At 47.4% G+C, this 20,660-nt stretch overlaps 1 protein-coding gene across 1 annotated transcript; it reads right to left on the bottom strand.

Annotated features, from left to right (window-relative positions):
* Positions 1-202: 202 nt before the first annotated feature.
* LOC101601307 (melanocortin 2 receptor accessory protein) lies at positions 203-17,820 on the bottom strand. The gene is made up of 3 exons (XM_004654569.2): positions 17,715-17,820; positions 3,494-3,593; positions 203-690 (listed from the first exon to the last, which is right to left on the bottom strand). The coding sequence occupies exons 1-3, from the start codon at positions 17,818-17,820 to the stop codon at positions 468-470; spliced, it is 429 nt and encodes a 142-aa protein (XP_004654626.2). The 3' UTR covers positions 203-467.
* Between the last annotated feature and the right edge of the window lie 2,840 nt (positions 17,821-20,660).

Below are 20,660 nucleotides of genomic sequence, written 5' to 3'. Positions count from 1 at the left end.
AGTCTGTGTCTCCACCTCCCCAGTTGAGGAGTTTAGGGATTACACACATGTGACTCCACTGTGACCATCCAACCTCAGGCATTTTACCCACTTGGCCATCTCACCACCTCAAGGTTCATATTCCTTTATCTTAATTCATGCATGTTTTATTTTCTGACTCATCCCAAAGCGAACGTACACAGTAAACCAATTCAGCATGCTAAATAGAATCAGTGGCGGATGTTGGGACGGCATCTCTGTGCCAGAGGGCCATCGGCAAGCCTTTGACAGATGTATGATGGCCTCCTTGTAGTCACTTTCGACCTGGTCACAGTTTCTGCTGCACGGAAATGGCCTTAGAGGACACGGCTGTCCAACTTAGTTTGACATCACCAGCTCACTCAGCCAGGACCGGCTGACTAATGTCAGTTCTACAGTTGAGAAGTTCTGTCTCCAAGCTTGCCGCCACCTCTGGCTGGCTCCCGACATCAGCTGATGCCATGGGAACCCTCACTCGGAGTCTGTTCCCAGAGGAGACCTGAGGGCGCTGTGGAGGCTGTTGTGGTAGAGGGACTGTCCTGCAGTTGCTGCTGGTTGGCACCAGTTCTGCTTCCTGACTCCTCCGCTGACCCCTGGGAGGCCCTCCGGAGGCAGAAGGGGAGGTTGAGGCTGTGATTCCATGGGCCTATTTGGTGATGCTGGCGGCTGTTCCTATGGACAGAGCAGATGGGAGGTGTAGCTGCCAAGAGAGCTGGCTGAACCACAGTCCTCAGCTGAGTAATTTCCTGGCCCCTGTCCCCTCACCTCACCCCCAGACATATGGGAAAGACTTTGGGAGCAGAGACCCTTGGGAGGAAGGTTAGCTCAGCTCACAAAGTGAACACCTGAGGGCTGGAGAGATGGCTTAGCAGTTAAGCGCTTGCCTGTGAAGCCTAAGGACCCTGGTTCGAGGCTCAATTCCCCAGGACCCACGTTAGCCAGATGCACAAGGGGGCGCATGTGTCTGGAGTTCATTTGCAGTGGCTGGAGGCCCTGGCATGCCCATTCTCTCTATCAGCCTCTTTCTCTCTGTGTCTGTCGCTCTCAAATAAATAAATAAAAATTAAAAATAAAAAAAAAGTGAACACCTGACCAAGAAATCTGAGAATAGAAGTGCCTTGACAGGACCTAGGCCCTGGGTCCTTCCCTCACTGTCATCTCTCCCTCTCTCTCTCTTTCTCTCTCTCCCTCTCTCTCTCTCTCTCTCTCTCTCTCTCTCTCTCTGTGTGTGTGTGTGTGTGTATGTGTGTGTGTGTGTGTGTGTGTGTGTGTGTGTGTGTGTGTGTATTTTGTGTGCAGATGTACATATGCATGTGGATAGCAGTAAACAACCTCCTGCGTCCGCAGGTGCCATCTGGCTTTTTTTTTTTTTTTCTTTCATTGCCTGGAGCTCACCAAAAGGGATAGACTGGATCCACCCATCTCCATCTCCATCTCGCTGGTGCTGGGATTACAAACTCTTTACTCCATCCCTGGCTATTTCTTTTTTTTATTACATGAATTCTAGGGATTGGAGTCAGTTCCTCATGCTTGCTCAGCAAGCACTTGACTGACTCAACTATCTCCCCGACCCCTCAATGCCTCCTCTATTCATTTCCAGTGGGTTAGGTAGGGGCCTATTGACCATCCAGCCACAGAGCGGAGTGAGCTCATTTCATAGCCACACCCTAAAACAACTTGGGTCTTAGCTAAGAAATCTGGATTCTCTTGTCCTAGAAAGCTGGAGATAGCGAACACGGCTGCCTTCCATAGGCCCTACCACTATTTCCCACCTGCCTTGGATTTCACTCCCCAAATTGGACCATATTGTTTCATAGGTGCTGACAGGGTAAAACAAAGCCATACATTGGCTGTCTAATGTGGAGAATACCTTGCAGTGTGGGCGTAACGCTCACACGAAATGAAGAACATAGGAGGGAGATGCTGGGCAGATGCGCCAAGTGCGAGACAGACGGTCTTTCATTTCCTGGCCTCCATCCTTCCTTCCTTCCTTCCTTCCTCATGGAAAGGATAAAGCAACTCCTCAGTTTTCTTTCCTTTCTTTCCTGGTCTAAAGATTTCTGCTGCCCCGAGGAGGCCCTGTCCACCACCGAGTGCCTTCGCAGGCATTCTGCCATGAGCCCGGCTCTGCTCACGGTGACTATCAGTAACTCAATCCTGCAGAGCGAACGCGGAGGACAGTGCTGTCCCGTGGAGCTGGGCTTGGGAGGGCTGGCCCCTGGGTGCTCTCCAGACCCTGGGCTCCCCACCGGGATGACAGCTGACAGAACTGGCAGACCTGAATAAAGGGCTTGCTGCAAGTCACTCAGGAACAGAAAAGAAAGATGACTTCCTAGTTTTTCCCCTGTGTGACTCAAGTAAAATACTTTTTTTAAAATTATTTATTTATTTATTTGAGAGCGACAGACACAGAGAGAAAGACAGATAGAGGGAGAGAGAGAATGGGCGCGCCAGGGCTTCCAGCCACTGCAAACGAACTCCAGATGCGTGCGCCCCCTTGTGCATCTGGCTAACGTGGGACCTGGGGAACCGAGCCTCGAACCAGGGTCTTTAGGCTTCACAGGCAAGCGCTTAACCGCTAAGCCATCTCTCCAGCCCAAGTAAAATACTTTTTAAATTTAATGTGAGTTCTAAGATCCGAAAGGGGGAATTTGTTCATTCCTCAGAAGCTGATCCCCGCCTCTCAGTGTGACCAAAGGCAACATGAAGTGACCTAATGAGGCTAAACCAAGAAGATAAGACACCCTGGGCCTGGTGGAGAGGAAGGGGCCAAGAGACAAGGCCTCCCAGTGGTTCTATAGTGCATGCGTACAGAGGTTCCTCACGGGAAATGCCCTGGAACCCTGTCAGGTAGTAGGGATTCTGTCAGGGGCTCAGAGACCCCTCATACGATCCTCTCCCAGAAGCGGCTCTGCTCAAGCCTGGAATCCTGACTAACACTCATGTGGTTGAAGAAGAAGGATTGTGAGTTTGAGGCCAGCCTGGGCTGCATATTTGAACTGTGTGTGTGTGTGTGTGTGTGTGTGTGTGTATGTGTGTTATATATATGTATGAATGTATGTTTGTGCATGTGTGTATGTATATGTATATGTCATGTATGCATGCATGTATATGTGTGTATGTATGTGTGTTACGTATGTGTGTATGTGTGTGTGTCCAAGGCTCCTGTTATAATAGCCATGGGCCCATGACTGCTCTCTCTCGGTTCACCCAGGGCAGCTCCCACAGCATCGGGAACATGCACGTTGTCATATGAAACCGTGCTTTGTTCCTCGTCACAGCTGCACACTGTGCCCCGCGTGCATGCACCTGCTAAGGGACGGGTCATCCTGTAACATTTGCCTTTACCAGGCACGTGGTTCGTGCCTTTCACCCCAGCAATCGGGAGCCTGAGGTAGGAGGACCGTCGTGAAGCCCGAGTCCACTTGGGCGAGAGGGAGGCGTCGGCTCAGAAGAGAAGCCCTTTGCTGCTTACCTCACGTGCACGGAGCCTGACCAGGACACGTAGAGCAGGATGAGGAAGAGGAGCAGCACGAAGGCAACCAGGCTCACCCAAAAGGCAATGACAATGGAATCTGCAAGGGGAACATGGTGGGCGCAGCGTCAGCCGGGCGGCACCTAACCCACCGCCAGGAGAACCGACCGAGGGGACCGCGCGCGAGTTGTGGAGCCGGGGCCCTGGGCACAGGCGCTCTCTCCTTGGCAAGGAAGAGGCGGGCAGGCAAGTGGGTTTTCCTCAGGGCAGGCAGCGAGCCACTTGGTCCATTTATTGTGATTGTCAGTGGAGGGAAAGCAGTGAATGGAATCATGTGGCATAAGCCTGCTGCTCAGAGGAGGAAATCCTGAGGTTGGCCTTCCCATCGTCCATTTCTCACTGTGGGCAGCTCTGTGTAACAGGACGCCTCGCAGGGGCCTTTGGTGACTGGCCCCGGAAGGAGCAGCCTCAGAGGCTTGGGAGGACTGCATGAGGCCATGTGTGGAGGGTCAGAGGCCTTACTCCTGTGGAGAAGCTGGCCAGGCTGCTCAGGCCATGGGATGAGTTGGCCAGTCACTGTCTTTCAGGTGGAGAAGTGTGTGTGAGGAAGAGAAGGGGAGGGGCACTGTCGTGGCCAGCACCATGTGACTCCGGTTCCACGGGAAATATGGTGAGCCTCTTCTAGCCCTGTGGAGAACCTGCCAGGTCAGGATGAGTTTGCCTCTGGGGCCCCAGGTCAGAAACAGTCAGCACAAAGCTAGGGAACTGCTGAGCTGTGGGGGTTCCTGGATGGTTACTCGTGGCTATGAGCATAGAGCATCAGGCTTAACCAACGTCTGAAATGTCTTAGCCCAGAGCAACTGGGTAACCTTAGGACAAGATGACCAAGCGCGAAGAGTCCAGGCACCTAAATGAGTGTTCAAACAGGCTACTGAAGGCAAGTAACGCAATGCTTTCTGGGAGCCAGATTCTATCACGCGGAGCCAAGCAATGCTCTGCCCCTGCCTCCTCCTCCGAGCCACCTACTATTAGTATCTGATGTTGAGATCTGTTCTAACAAACACTGTTTTTGTGTCCTATCCAACAAAAAGATGTTTATGAATGGGTAAACAAATGAACACATCTCCAGAGGAAGGAACAGGGCATTGGAGGCTTATCAATCATCTGAGTGGTGGGAGGCGTTGGTGGAGGCTCTGGGCATGAAGAGTGGGGTTTTTTTTTCTCAGAGTCTGTGAAACTGGCTCCAGGCTCCCCCACCCCCTAGCGGACACCAACATCCTTGGCTGCACAAGTACATGACATAAAACAGCACTGTAACTCAGAAGGTATCATGGTGCTGGAAAGAAGTGCCCAGAGTGCTCAGGACTGCAATATCTCTATCACACCTTCCAAGGCTCAGGATCTAATGTGGAAGAGGTGGTGGGAAGAATGTAAGAGTCAAAGGAAGGGTAGGACTCCCTGCTACGTGCTCCCCCAGACACAAAATGGCCTGGATATCCATGACCTCACAGTGCCTGACACTACCTACAGAAGACCATCATAAGAGGAGGAAAAGACCATGACATCAAAATAAAAGAGAGACTGATTGAGATGGGGAGGGGATATGATGGGGAATGGAATTTCAAAGGGGAAAGTGGGGGGAGGGAGGGTATTACCATGGGATTTTTTTTTTATAATCATGGAAGTTGTTAATAAAGATTTGAAAAAAATAAAAAAGCATTGTATATGCATACAACCTACCCTATCCTCGCATACTTTAAATTATTTTTTAAAATATTTTTAATTAATTTTATTTATTTGAAGGGGGTAGCAGATAGAGAATGGGTATGCCAGGGCCTTCAGCCACTGCAAGTGAATTCCAGGCACATGTGCCACCTTGTGCACCTGGCTTATGTGGGTACTGGGGAATTGAACCTGGGTCCTTTGGCTTTGCAGTCAAGTGCCTTAACTGCGAAGCCATCTCTCCAGCCCCCTTCCATACTTAAAATCATCTTCACATCATAGCATTATAAATGCTCTGTACATTCTTGAGGAATTCCATAAGAAATAAGGACAAGTGACAAGTCCATATGTATTTAGTACAGTTGCACTTCTTCCCCCCCCCACCAATATCTTTAATCTGTGGGTAAGGAGGACTGAGTATTAATAACGGAACCACCTCTGCCTGCCACGGCCCACCCAGATAAGTAGAGAAACAGGAGACTAGCAAGAGTGAACCTTGGGCACCAATAGTTAATGTGAAAAAGAAGGCTTAATGAAAAGGTGACATGGAGTGCCACTGTTGTATAAAGCATAGGTCACTTACAGCCTAGGAGGCAAGGACACCAAGGTCCAGCTGGCTCTATGTTTTCTTTCTTTTCTCTCCCTAAGCACCGCTTGCTCCTGGGAAGTGAGAAAAGAGGTGTGTTCTCAGCTGAAGGATCCTTAAAGACCTCTCTAGCTTTCCCAGCATGCCTATCCCTACTGCGTTGCTTCACACTTCCTGAGAGTTACTATGTTTTTTGTAGACTTCCAAGATGAGAGTGCATGAGTGAAAAATTGATTGGGGTTATGTTCCGTGTGGGTAGTTCTGGTTTCTGAGTGTCTGGTGCTGGTTTTTTTTTTTTTTTTCTTTATCAAAACAATGCGAGTCGGGCATGGTGGCGCACGCCTTTAATCCCAGCACTTGGGAGGCAGAGGTAGGAGGATTGCTGTGAGTTCGAGGCCACCCTGAGACTCCATAGTGAATTCCAGGTCTGCCTGGGCTAGAGTGAGACCCTACCTCAAAAATCAAAACAAAACAAACAAACAAACAAAAAACAATGCTAGGGGATTGGGGAAATGGAAGTGGCTCAGCTATTAAAGGCACTTGCTTGCAAAGCCAGATGGTCTGGGTTCAATTCCTGCTACCCATGTGAATCCAGATGCACAGGTGGCACATTCATCTGGAGTTTGTTTGCAGTGGCAAGAGGCCCTGGTGTGCCCATGCTCATACACTTTCTCTCTGTGTCTCTTTTTCTCTCTCAAATAAATAAATAAAAGTGTGTTTTTTTTTAAACAATGATGGGGGCAGGAGAGATGGATTAGCAGTTAAGGTGCTTGCCTGCAGGCCTTAAGGACCCATGTTCAACTCTCCAGATCCCACCTAAGCCAGATGCACAAAGGTGAGGCAGGTGCAAGGTTGCACATGACCACTAGGTGGCACAAGCGTCTGGAGTTCAATTTCAGTGGCTGAGGTCCTGGCACACCAATTCTCTCTCTCTAAAACAAAATAAACAAACAAATAAAAACAATGATGGGTTTGAGGTAACTGTCTCCTAGAGAAGTTCTGCCAACAGCTTCAAGCCCTTAGCATGCAAGAGCCCCCTTGGTCTACATTTCAGCCCTTACCATCATTTCCAGATACTGAGCAAGAAGTGAGAAGATACCTTGTGTGGAGCACGGTGAAATTCAAGTTCTGTCAGGGCCCTTAGTCAATCTACTCTCATCATGTTCCTTTGAAAAAGAAAGCCAAGAAAAATAATTCTTTTTCCTCTTCTACTGAAGGTCCACCCCGAGAGCTTAGAGAGAACATTGTGTTCCGAGGGTCAACACTCTGACCACCCAACGCTGCAAGGGCTGTCACATCCATGGGCTTGTTTTCCCAAGCAGTCCCAGGCCGGGCTGAGGATGAAACGGTCCTTTTATGGAAAACTTTCCTTCCTCCCTCCCACCCTTTCCTCTTCCCTTCCCCCTTCTCCTGCTCTCTCTCATCTCCATCTCTCCTCGTTCTTTCTGCCCTGCCTTTCCCAGTTCCCACTAGTGGAACATGAAGGAGACAGCAACAGCAGACGGGCAAGAAAAGATTCTGAACTGGGTCTGGCATTATGTATCTCTATGCAAGTGCTTGGGGAGCTAGGGCAGGGGGGATTGCTTGAGCCTAGTTTAGGACCAGCTTGGGCAACCTTGAAATATCTTGTTGAGCGAGCGAGAGAGAGAGAGAGAGAGAGAGAGAGAGAGAGAGAGAGAGAGAGAGAGAGAGAGAAGAGAGAATAAGAAATAAATGAAAAAACAAAAGAAGGCTGGGCAGATGTGGTGGTTTGATTCAGGTGTCCCCCATAAACTTATGTGTTGTGAATGCTAGGTCCCCAACTGGTGGCAATTTGAGAATTGGATACTCCTAGAGGTGATATATTGTTGGGCGTGGACTTATGGGTGTTATAGCCAGCTTCCCCTTGCTAGTGTTGGGTACACTCTCCTGCTGCTGTGGTCCACCTGATGTTGCTCAGGAGGTGATGTCCACCCTCTGCTCATGCCATTGTTTTCCCCTGCCACCATGGAGCTTCCCTTCCAGTCTGTAAGCCAAAAGAAATCCTTTCCTCCCACCAGCTGCTGGGTGTTTTCTGCCAGTAACACAAAGCTGACTGCAACAGGGGATATCTCAGTGGATAAAGCACTTGCCGTACAAGCCTAAGGGCCTGAGTATGGACTCGCAAAGTATCTTTTTTTGTTGTTGTTATTTTTTATTTATTTGAGAGCGACAGACATACAGAGAAAGAGGCAGATAGATAGAGAATGAGCACACCAGGGTCTCCAGCCACTGCAAACGAACTCCAGACACATGTGCCACCTCGTGCATCTGGTTTATGTGGGTCCTGGGGAATCGAGCCTTAAACTAGGGTCCTTAGGCTTCACAGGCATCTCTAAGCCACCTCTCCAGCTCTATTCGCAGAGTGTCTTTAACACCAGTACACCCACGACAAGAAGGGAGGTGAAGACAGGAGACTCTCTGGGAAGTTTGCAGGCCAACTACCCTGCTGAATGTAGGGATGAACTGGAATTGCAGATGTATGTGATCATCCCTGTTTTTTTTTTTTTGTTTTTTTGTTTTTTTTGGTATTTGGAGGTAGGGTCTTCCTCTAGCCCAGGCTGACTTGGAATTCACTATGTAGTCTCAGACTCGCCTCAAACTCACAGTGATCCTCCTACTTTGGCTTCCTGAGTGCTGTGATTAAATGCATGTACCACTACACCTGGCTAAAAGACATTTTCTTTCTTTCTTTCCTTCCTTCCTTCCTTCCTTTCTTCAAAGGTCTCACTCTAGCCCAGGCTGACCTGGCACTCACTCTAGTCCTAGGCTGAACTTGAACTTGTAGCAATCCTCTTACCTCTGCCTGCCAAGTGCTAGGATTAAAGGCATGTACCACCATCACGCCCAGCGGCTTTATTATTATTTTTAATTTTTTTTTTTTGTTATTTTGTTTATTTGAGAAAGTGAGGGAGGGACAGGGCAAATGGGTGGGCCAAGACCTCTAGTCACTGTAAACAAACCCCAGGTGTATGCGCCACCTTGTGCATCTGGCTTTACATGGGTACTGGAGAGTCAAACTCTGGTCTTTAGGTTTTATAGGTAACTCTGAGAAATTTCTCCAGCCTCGACACCCAGCTTTTTTTTTTTTTTTTTTTTTTTTTTTTTTGAGGTAGGGTCTCACTCTAGCCCAGGCTGACTTGGAATTCACTACGTAGTCTCAGGGTGGCCTTGAACTCTCAGCGATCCTCCTGCCTCTGCCTCCCAAGTGCTGGAATTAAAGGCATGCGCCACCACACCCGACATACTCAGCTTTTTATGTGGATTCTGAGCAGTCAAACTTTGTGGTCACCAGTCCGAGAGGACTCATGCTTAAGCAGCAAGCCCTCTTAATCTCTGAGCCATCTCCCTAACCTGTAATTTCAAATCTGCAAATCTGTTTGCTTGTCTGTAAAATGCAGCTAATAGTGCCTGCAAAATTAAGGTTTAGGAGGATTTAAAACAAAATAAAATGCACTGGTACAATTTCTTTCTTTTTTTTCTTTTTATTTATTTATGACTGAGAACAACTGGGCACACCAAGGCCTCTAGCCATTGCAAATGAGCTCCAGACATATGTGCCACCATGTGCATCTGGCTGATATGGGTACTGGGAAATTGAACCTGGGTCCTTTGGCTTTGCCGGCATGTGCCTTAACTGCTAAGCTATCTCTCCAGTCCTTCCAACTTCTTATTCAGTGGTTGTGATGCTATTTGTAAGTAGCACTAACATTATTCTTTCTGTGAAGAGGTCTTTGTGGCAAGTGATATCACCACATCTTTCAAGCTCACTAACATGATCAAAGTTCTGCCCAACGGCCCGTGAGAGGAAGTGACCCAACAGCTGCTAGACTACCTGTACCTGTGTAGCCACAGTCCTCTAGAGGGACAGAAGGGATAAGATAAGTGTGTGCTATAAGGGGGATTTTTTGGGTTAGGTTACAGGATACGGGTTTGGGCAGTCCAGCAGAGGCTGTCTGTAGGCTTGAGAGTTGGACAACCTGGTATTTGCTCAGTCCACAAGGCTGGATACCTCCGCAGTCCCAGTCTGGCACAGAAGACCTGGAGGATTCCTGGAGGATTCTTTGGTCTACCCTGGAAGGCTTCAAAAGCTGGGCTCTGATGTTCATGAAGGATAGTTAGCAACAGGGTAGATGCATGTACCAGTGAGTAGAGTGGGTAGCCAGGCAAAAGGTTCTGTGTTCTCCTAGAACTTTTTTTCTTTTATTAAAAAATTTATTTCACTTATTTGAGAGAGAGAGAAAGAGAGATAGAGAAAGAGGCAGATAGAGGAAGAAGGAGAATGGGCACTCCAGAACCTTCAGTTACTGCAACGAACTCCACATGCATGCACCACCTTGTGTATCTGGCTTATGTGGGTCCCGGAGAATTGAACCTGGGTCCTTTGGCTTTGTAGGCAAGTGCCTTAACTGCTAAGCCATCCCACCAGCCCTATTTTTTTTTGTTTTGTTTTGAGTTAGGGTCTCACTCTAGCCCAGGCTGACCTGGAATTCACTATGTAGTCTCAGGCTGGCTTTGAACTCACGGCAATCATCTTACCTTTGTCTCCCAAGTGCTGGGATTAAATGAGTGTGCCACCATGCCCAGCTCCTAGAGCTTTTTACATATAGCCCACCACCAGAAAGGCTGCTGCTGCCACCGTGACCTTCTCACTGCTGGGACCCAACACCCAACCAGAAGCAGCTGATGGAAGGAAAAGGTTTAGTTCAGGCTTTCTGTTTCCATGTGATGTTTCTTCACGGCAGGAAAAGCATGACAGGCCTGAGCAGCAGGAAGCCTGCATCACATCTCCACATCAGTGGGAAGGAAGCAGGCTGAGAAAGCAAGCTCTAGCACTGGCAAAGGAAAAGGTTTAGCTCAGTCTGGGCTGTAAAGTCCAGTGACACACCTCTTCCAGCAAGGCTCCGCCTCCCAGAGGCTCTGCAACTTTCCCAAATTGGGTGGGGACCGAGTAGTCAAAAGCACATGAGCCTCTGGGGGCTGATTTATTCAAACCACCACAGCCAGCCACCCAGCCTGGGGACAGGTCTTCGAACTCTATCAGTCCTTAGAATCACTCTCACAGCCCAAGAGGCATATCTGTTACTTGATTCCTAATCCAATGACGTTTACAACAGAATTTAGCTGTGTCACGCCTACGAATCTCCTTGCCGCCCTTCTCCAATTTGTTGCTCGGCTGTGGAATATGATGGCAAGAGCATGAGATTGAGGAACGTGTCTCAGGGATGGCAGAGGAGTGTCCTTCACAACAGCTGGATATGTAGGTTTCATAGGGCAACTCACCACCCGGCTATCAGACTTCTATGTAAGGGGGCATTGGCTTGTCTGCTGTTCTGTTAGCTGTAATCTATGCTCTTTATCAAGTCAGTAAAGAAGTTGACTTTCTCAGAGAACATACCAGAACCTAAACATTCACACGAGGTCTCTCTCTCATAGAGCTATAGAGAGTCCCATAATTCATTTGTTGATCAAACATTGACAAAACTCTTTGGAGATTGCTTTCAAGAACTGATTTGTGGAATTCTCTCCCTTTCTCTCTCTCTCTCTCACACACACATTTTGTGTGTGGAATTCATGTTTCACTTTTGGCACAGATGGCATTGGTCAGTGTAACGTCCATCGATGTTTCACAGAATGTGCCGCAGCTACTCAAACTCAGTTTCAAATAAGAGTTCTGAGAAATGTTTGAGCAATAACAAAGTCATTCAGGCATAGCACCTCCCCCGCCCCTGGGCCATTTGATGTAAATGTATCCCGAGATAGACATTCTAGTACTTTTGTTGCAAAATCACTTTCACTGCTTATATGCATGGAATGGGCATTTGTTGAAGAGATTAAAGGCATGGTTAAAGTTCAGATCTGAAACTGATTGCTGTGAGTGAGAGAAGACTGACACTCAGCCCTTTGTTTTACATGCTCATCAATCTCTGTGTTGCTGTCAGAACAGACGAATTATTGGCATGTTTTGGTTATTCAGTCCCCAGCCCTGGGAGCAGCAGATGAGCTGGCCTCATTATTGAAACTGCCAGAGGCAGGACATCAGCAGAAGTCAATATGGACTATGACAAATTCTTCTTAACTCATAATTAAAGGGAAGGCGACACATGGACCCAAGAGGTAGATAATGGAGCATTAAAATGAGCACTTGTCAAAGGAAATCAATCAGCCCTGCTACTCTCTGAATGAGGGCATTAACCAGTCACTGGAGACTGATCTGATTAGAATAATCTGTTTTGTTGCTATAAGCTTGGAATTGGCTTTCTTCTGAGCTTAGTTTCTGAAAGGGAGACAGATAGAAAATCAAACATATGATTAGTCCATTCAGATGGCACTTAGGAAGCAGGTCTGCATTTATATCTTCATGGAACAGGCAAAAGCCACGCCTCAAATCACTAGGCTACAAGTCCTTTTCAAGTACCTATAAACCAAATCACACCAGATTTTGAGCCATCCCTGACACAGAGAGGCGCCAGGGCCTCCAGCCACTGCAAACAAACTCCAGAAGCCATGCACCACCTTGTGCATCTGGTTTATGTGGGTCCTGAGGAATCCACCCTGGTCCTTAGGTTTCACAGGCTAGCACCATAACCGCTAAGGTAGTTCTCCAGCCCATTCTTTTATTTTAACTTAATTTTAAAAATATTTCATTTTTATTTATTTATTTGAGAGAGAAAAAGGGAGAAAGAGAGAGAGAGGGAGAGAATGAGCGCACCAGGGCCTCCAGCCACTGCAAACGAACTCCAGATGCATGTACCCCTTGTGCATCTGGCTAACGTGGATCATGGGAAATTGAACTTGGGGCCTTTGGCTTTTCCGGCAAATGCCTTAACCGCTAAGCCATCCATCCAGCCCTATTTTATTTTTTTAAATATTTTTTTCCACTCAAGAGGCAGTGGTAGGAGGATCACCATGAGTTTGAAGTCACCCTGAAACTACATAGTGAGTTTCAGGTCAGCCTTAGCTAGAGTGAGACCCTACCTTGAAACACCAAAAAAACAAAAAAATCATATATATATTTGAATTTTCCAGGTCAGCCTGGGCTAGAATGAGACTCTACCTCAAAAAAAAAAAAAAAATACATAGCCTGGCATCGTGGCACATGCCTTTAATCTCGGCACTCAGGAGGCAGAAGTAGGAAGATTGCCATGAGTTTGGGGCCATCCTGAGATGACATAGTGAATTTCAGGTCAGCCTGGACTAGAGTGAGACCCTACCTCAACCCCCCCAAAAACATATATAATTTTTTTCTTTTTGAATTTTTAAGGTAGAGTCTTGCTCTAGTGACCTGGAATTCATTATGTAGTCTCAGGCTGGCCTCGAACTCACAGCAATTCTCTTTACCTCAGCCTCCTGAGTGGTGGGATTAAAGGCGTGCACCACCATGCCTAGCATATTTTTATTTATTTTCAAGGCGAGAGAGAGAGAGAGAGAGAGAGAGGGAGAGAATGGTTATGCCAGGGCCTCATTATTGCAAACAAACTCCAGATGCATGTGCCACTTTGTGCATCCGGCTTTACATGGATACTGGGGAATTGAACTCAGGTCGTTAGGCTCTTCATGCCAGCGCACTAACCACTGAGCTGGGTTGGTGCATGTGGGTGTGTATGTGGCAGAGGTTGATGTCTGGTGTCTTCCTCAATCACTCTCCATCTATTTACTGAGTCTCTTTGAACCCAGAGCTCCCTGATTCTGTTAGTTTGCCTGGCCAGCTTGCCTCAGTACCTCATCTCCACCTCCCAACCACCCATGCCTGCCCAGGATTTACATGGGCACTGGGGACCTGAACTCAGGTCCTTCTCATGCTTGTGTGGCACACTACCATCTGACCATCTCCTCAGCCAGAGGGGCCATTTTTTTTTTTCTTAAGGCTTTTATTCACTAAGTGTGGTAGCACACACTTTTAATCCCAGCACTTGGGAGGCAGAGGTAGGAGGATCACTATGTGTTCAAGGCCAGCCTGGGGTTTACAGAGTAAGCGCCAGGTCAGCCTGGGCTAGAGTGAGATCCTACCTCAAAAAACAAAACAAAAAAAAAACAAAAAAAAACCCAGACCAGGCGTGGTGGTGCATGCCTTTAATCCCAGCACTCGGGAGGCAGAGGTAGGAGGATTGCCTTGAGTTCGAGGCCACCCTGAGACTACATAGTGAATTTCAGGTCAGTCTGGGCTAGAGTGAGACCCTACCTTCAAAAGAAAAAAAACCTTTTATTTATTGATTTGCAAGGAGAGAAAGGGAAAGAGAGAATGGGCACACCAGGCCTCGTACAGTATGCAAACTTACTCCAGATGTATGTGCCACTTTTTTGGGGGGCATGGGGGGTTCGAGGTAGGGTCTCGCTGTTGCTCAGGCTGACCTGGAGTTCACTATGTAGTCTCAGGGTGGCCTCGACCTCACAGCGATCCTCCTACCTCTGCCTCCTGAGTGCTGGAATTAAAGGTGTACACCACTACGACTGGCTATTTTATTTTTAAAATATACTTTATTTATTTATTTGAGAGAGAGAGAAAATGGGCATGCCAGGGCCTCTAGCCACTGTAAACAAACTCCAGATGCATGTGCCCCCTTGTGCATTGTGCATCTGGCTTACTGGGTACTGGAGAGTCAAACTGGGATCCTCTGGCTTTGCAGGCAAATGCCTTAACCACTAAGCCATCTCTCCAGCCCTATTTTATTTTATTTTATTTTTGAGAGGGACACACACAGAGAGAGAATGGGTGTGCTAGGTCCTTTCAGCCACTGTGAACAAACTCCTGACACATGTGTACCCTTGTGTGCATGTGTGATATTGCAGGTGTGCATCACTTTTGTGTCTGGTTATGTGGGACCTGGAGATTTGCACAAGCATTCTTTGGCTTCACGAGCAAGCACTTTAACCTCTAAGCCATCTCTCCAGCCCAAGAAATCTATCTTTAAATTATTTTTCTTTTTATTTATTGATTTGAAAGTGACAGAGAGAGAAAGAGGCAGCTAGAGAGAGAGAATGGTCATATCAGGGCCTCTAGCCACTGCAAACGAACTCCAGACATGTGCGCCCCCTTGTGCATCTGGCTAACGTGGGTCCTGGATAATCGAGCCTTGAACCAGGGTCCTTAGGCTTCACAGGCAAGCGCTTAACTGCTAAGCCATCTCTCCAGCCCCAGAAATCTATTTTTTAGAAAGGCATGAAAGGGGCACTAGGGAGATGGCCACCTGATGCTTAAGCATGAGGGCCTCTTGGGCCAGAGACTACCAAGTTCAACTCCCCAGAGTCTATAGAAAAGCTGGGCACAGTGCAATAGTGGCACACGGCCTCAGTGGGTAACCAATAGCTCTCTGATTGGCTAAGAGATCCGCTCAGTGTAAAGGAACCCATATCTGGAATCGGAAACCAGAACAGAATCCTATGGAGACAAAGTTTATGTTCTCCAGTGTCAAATTCTCACTAGTCTTTGGCTAAAAGATGGGTTACATACATCAAATTCTCCCTAAATGAATAATGCTTATACCATTTAAACTATGCTCACTTCACTCTCCATTGGAGAATCTGCTGTTTTGCAGAAGGTAGTGAGACTGGAGGAGATAAACTGCCCCTCACACTTCAGCCAAGCCACAGCTGAATCCATAGAAGAATGGGGAGACGAGCAAGAGCGCTGCTTCCATGCTGTTCCTGATAATCAGTGTGAGGGTGTAGGAGACAGACCCTGAGAATACTCAGCACTACAAACGCAGAGATCCAGAGGCTTCTAAGAGCTCATCACTGAAGTAGACTTAAAACTCACTCACCATGGCTCAAGAGAATTTTGTGGAAGAGGGGACAGAAAGATTGTAAGAGCCACAGGTTGGAACGTCATGCCCAGAGGCACTGCCTCCCCCCCACAAAAAAATAACTGACTGCTGTTCTCACCACACATAAACTACAACCCCATGGGGAATATCTTCATCCCCACCGAGGAGCAATCCCAACAGAATGGGGACAGGGACAAGGGAAAAGAGGGCACCAACATATGATATATTCATATGAAACATCTTGTTAATAATAATAATAATAATCATTTAAAAATAAAGCAAACAAAAAAATTGCTGGGCATGGCCATGCTCTTCTCGGGCTCATTAACAGTTAGCAGACAACAGGTCTGAGTTGAGGAAGAGACCCTGTCTCATGGAAATACACAAATGAGTGATAAATGTGGAACTTCTGACATTCTCCTTTGGCCTCTGCAAGCACTGTATAGGGCACACATCTGTACATGCATGCACCCCCCCAAACACGCATACATATGTACATGCATAAACACACACACACACACACACACGGCATGAAAGGACTTTAGTCCTTTAGTGGTACAATGCTTACCCAACATGCATGAGACCCAGGATTCAATCCTCAGGATGGGAACAAAAATAAAAGACATGGGCTGGGACAATGGCTTAGTGGTTAAGGTATTTGCCTGTGAAGCCCAAGGACCCAGGTTCAATTCCCCAGGACCCACGTAAGCCAGATGCACATGGTGGTGCATGCGTCTGGAGTTCATTTGTAGTGGCTAGAGGCTCTGGTGTGTCTATTCTTTCTACCTGCCTCTCTCTCTCTCAAATGAATAAATAAGTTATTAAAAAACAATAAAAGGCATGAAAATAGAAGAGGGGTTGTTGAAGAGAAGGGGACCAGTGGGAGGGGGGAGGAGGGACAAGAGAGGGAATGGGGGTGCTGAACATGATCCAAGTACACAGCTAGGCTGGGCGTGACGGCGCACGCCTCTAGCTCCAACACTGGGAAGGCAGAGGTAGGGAGGATCGCTGTGAGTTTGAGGCTGCCCTGAGACTCCATAGTGAATTTCAGGTCAGCCTGGGTGAGAGTGAGAGCCTACTTTGCAAAACAAAAAACAAAATGAAGTACCTAGCTAGGCAGATGCTGTGCTACAGGGGCACACCTGCAGTCTCAGCACTTGGGGGGCTGAGACAGGATAGCTGGGAATTTGAGGCCAGCCTCTGTTGTATAGTGAGCTCCAGGCCAAAGGCTCTGTCGTCAAGAAACAAAAAAGTAAAAATACATATACATATACATATGTATGTATGTATATATGTATGTATGTATGTATGTATGTATGTATGTATGTATGTGTATATATATATGAAACTATCATAATGAGGTCTGGAGAAATGATTTAGCAGTTAAGGCGCTTGCCTGCAAAGCCAAAGGATCCAGGTTTGATTCCCCAGGACCCATGTAAACCAGATGCACAAGGTGGTGCATGCGTCTGGAGTTTGTTTACAGTAGTTGAAGGCCCTGGCATCTATCTGCATTTCTCCCTCTCACAAACACACAAAAAAAATTTAATCACGATATCCATTATTTTGTACAATTAATATATGCCAACAAAAATGAATGGAAAAATAAAAGCATAAAACTAGTGATGTATGTTAAAATATGTATCTGCCATTCAATAATATTCTGCTTAGTTTTTTTGTTTATTTTTATTTATTTATTTGAGAGCGACAGACAGAGAAAGAGGGAGAGAAAGAGATAGAGAGAGAGAGAGAAAGGGAGAGAATGGGCGTGCCAGGGCCTCCAGCCACTGTAAACGAACTCCAGATGCTTGCGCCCCCTTGTGCATTTGGCAAACGTGGGTCCTGGGGAATCAAGCCTTGAACCAGGGTCCTTAGGCTTCACAGGCAAGCACTTAACCACTAAGACTAAGCCATCTCTCCAGCCCTCTGCTTAGTTTTATGGTAAGTAAATTCAGAAGCTTATAAGAGAACATTTCAGATACAGTTTGAGTCCTGAGCCTCGTTCATTTATATTGTTGCTTTCCCGTGATGTCCCCTGGAGCTAGTGGGTGAAGACAGCGCATGAATGGAACAGCCTTATCTGGGCCAGCCCCCGGCCTTGGCCTGGCTGACTTCTCCAGTTCTGACTTACGCTTATGGGCTTTCAGTTTCTTCTCGTCCACAGGAATGGGATCCAAGTAGTCCAGGTAATATTCGTAGCTGTAGTGTGGGGTGGAGGTGTTGGTCCTGTTGGCCATGGCTGCTCCCCTGGAAGCTAGCGTCTGGCTAGTCGCAAGCTGGGCTCTGAGCCCCTTGCGAGGAGAGGAGATAGATTGCTTAGTGGACTGCTGCCAGAATCACCCTGGGCGTGTCTGTGGGTCTCCAGACGTGAGTCCTGCCCACTTCTCAGAGCTGCTTGGCTGGAAGAAAGGTCAGGGGGTGTGCTGGGCAGCGTATACTCAGCATACCAGCAAGGCCTCCAGTCCTGCCTCCTGGGGGAGAGCTCCAAAGCCAGCTGAGCTGACCGGAGTTTCCAGCCCAGCTCTAGCTTGCCTCTCTGTGGAAAAACAAGGAATCGGTGGGACGAGAGATGACGGCACTGCTGGAGACAGATGTCCAAATGTGCCGGGAAGAACAGTAACTTTTGCCTTCTATACATGAAAAGGTCATAAAAAATCATAGCAAAAGCCTGGCGGTGCCCTTGACTTACATCGAGGCAGCTCATGGGATTATTAAGCAACCAGCGAAACCCTGGCTTGGGTTCAGTGTCTGAAGACAGAACTTGAGTGATGCCGGCCCTGAACTTGTCATCTCTGCCGTTGTATATAGAGCCCATTCGTTACATCTGAACAGTTTACTGCTCAGCCGAGTCACCCCCCTCCCAGCTTTTTCTCAAGCCCCCAAGGACCAGCCAGGCAGCTATCTGCATTTTTTTTTTTTTTTTTTAGATTGAAGAGTCTGTTTAGTTGGGCCAGGATCTCACAGGACCAAACTCTTGGGAAATAGGTCACTGGGGTCCACTCAGCTCTTAGCTAACAGGGAGTATGAAGAAAATTCTGGGCTTCTGTAGGACCCACCCCTGAGTTATGCACTCACCATATATATGTGTGAGTGTCTATACATATATATATATGTTTGTTTTGTCTTTCAAGATAGGGTCTCACTCTGGCCCAGGCTGACCTGGAATTCACTATGTAGTCTTAGGGTGGCCTTGAACTCACTTCGATCCTCCTACCTCTGCCTCCCAAGTGCTAGGCTTAAAGACGTGCGCCACCACGCCCAGCTCTGTACTCACTATATTTTAAAAACATACTTTATTTATTTATTTGACAGAGAAAGAAGAGAATGGGTGTGCCAGGGCCTCCAGCCACTGCAAATGAACTCCAGACACGTGCGCCCCCTTGTGCAACTGGCTAACATGGGTCCTGGGGAAATGAACCTGGGTCCTTTGACTTTGCAGGCAAATGCCTTAACCGCTAAGCCATCCCTCCGGCCCTCACACCATACATATATATTTTTGCATGTGTATGTGTGTGAGCATGTGTGTGTATATGTGTTTGTGAACATGTGTGTATATGTATGTGTGTGGGAGGGTAGGTATATTTGTTTGTGAACATGTGTGTATGTATGTGTGGGTTTCCAGGTAAGGTCTCACTCCTACCTCTGCCTCCCCAGTACTGGGAATAAAAGTGTGTGCCACCATGACTGATAAATTGTTTTCCACCAAGTTCCACTTTTCAGTAGACAGAGACTGGCTTTCTTATAATTTAGCTCAGTTCTGACATTAACTGCCCAGCCTAAACAGACTCCTTCCAGCTATCCCATGAAATTGGCCCCCTCCTTGAACTAGTAACACTAAGTCCCAGGCTGTCATCTCTTTCTGACCTACCAGCTACACATGGAAGCTCACATGCCCCCTCTTCTGGTTTGAACATTTGCTAGATCAGGAAAGCAGTTTACTTGAATTTAGTTAGCTATAAAAGGCTATAAGGCAGGGCATGGTGGTGCATGCCTTTAATGCCAGCACTCAGGAGGCCAAGGTAGGAGGATCACTGTAAGTTCGAGGCCAGCCTGAGACTACATAGTGAATTCCAGGTCAGCCTGGGCTAGAGCGAGACCTTACCTTGAAGCAACAACAGGCTACAGATTGTCAAGTACAGCCAGATGGAAGATTCTGCTGCCAACTGAGACCCACTGCAGGCTGCCAATCACTGAACTAGGTTAGCAAAAGAGAAAGCAGCAACTAAGTGTGAGGAGGCAGGAGACTCAGGTCTCAAATCTGCTCCCCTGGGGACAGGGGTTAAGGGGAACTCACAGGCTGGGAGGCTGGGGAGATGACCCAACGGGTGACAGCGCAGCACCCTGGTAAAAATCCTGAAATGGGCCGGGTGTGGTGGCACACGCCTTTAATCCCAGCACTTGGGAGGCAGAGATAGGAGGATCGCCGTGAGTTCGAGGCCACCCTGAGACTACATAGTGAATTCCAGGTCAGCCTGGGCTAGAGTGAGACCCTACCTCAAAAAACAAACAAACAAACAAACAAACAAACAAACAAACAAACAAACAAACATCCTGAAATGGCCATGCATGCCCCAAACCAGCACCAACGCAGGGTGGAGGCAGAAGGATCACCGTGGCTCACTGGTCAGCCAGCTTAAACAAAACATGGGGACGAACCCGTCCAGTGAGGGATTCTCCGAATAAGGCAGCAAAGTTAATAGAGGAGGAAACCTGATGTCTTCCTCTGACCTCTGCAAACACGTGCTCAGGGCATGCACATCTGTACACATGCACATATATCACACACTACATACACCAACAAATAAAGTAAACAAAATCTAAAGGAATAGAGAAACATTTTTTTTTTTTTCTTCCTGAGGTAGTGTCTCACTTTAGTCCAGGCTGATCTGGAATTCACTATGTTGTCTCAGGGTAGCCGCACTTGGGAGGCAGAGGTAGGAGGATTGCCATGAGTTCGAGGCCACCCTGAGACTACATAGAGAATTCCAAGTCAGCCTGAGCTAAAGTGAGACCCTACCTCGAAAAAACAAAACAAAAAAAAAAAAAAAAAAAAAAAAAGAAAAGAAAAGATAAGAAA

The sequence above is a fragment of the Jaculus jaculus genome, chromosome 5, assembly GCF_020740685.1.
Source record: "Jaculus jaculus isolate mJacJac1 chromosome 5, mJacJac1.mat.Y.cur, whole genome shotgun sequence".
NCBI classification, from domain to species: Eukaryota; Metazoa; Chordata; class Mammalia; order Rodentia; family Dipodidae; genus Jaculus; species Jaculus jaculus.
This window is presented reverse-complemented; position numbering and strand designations above follow the sequence as displayed.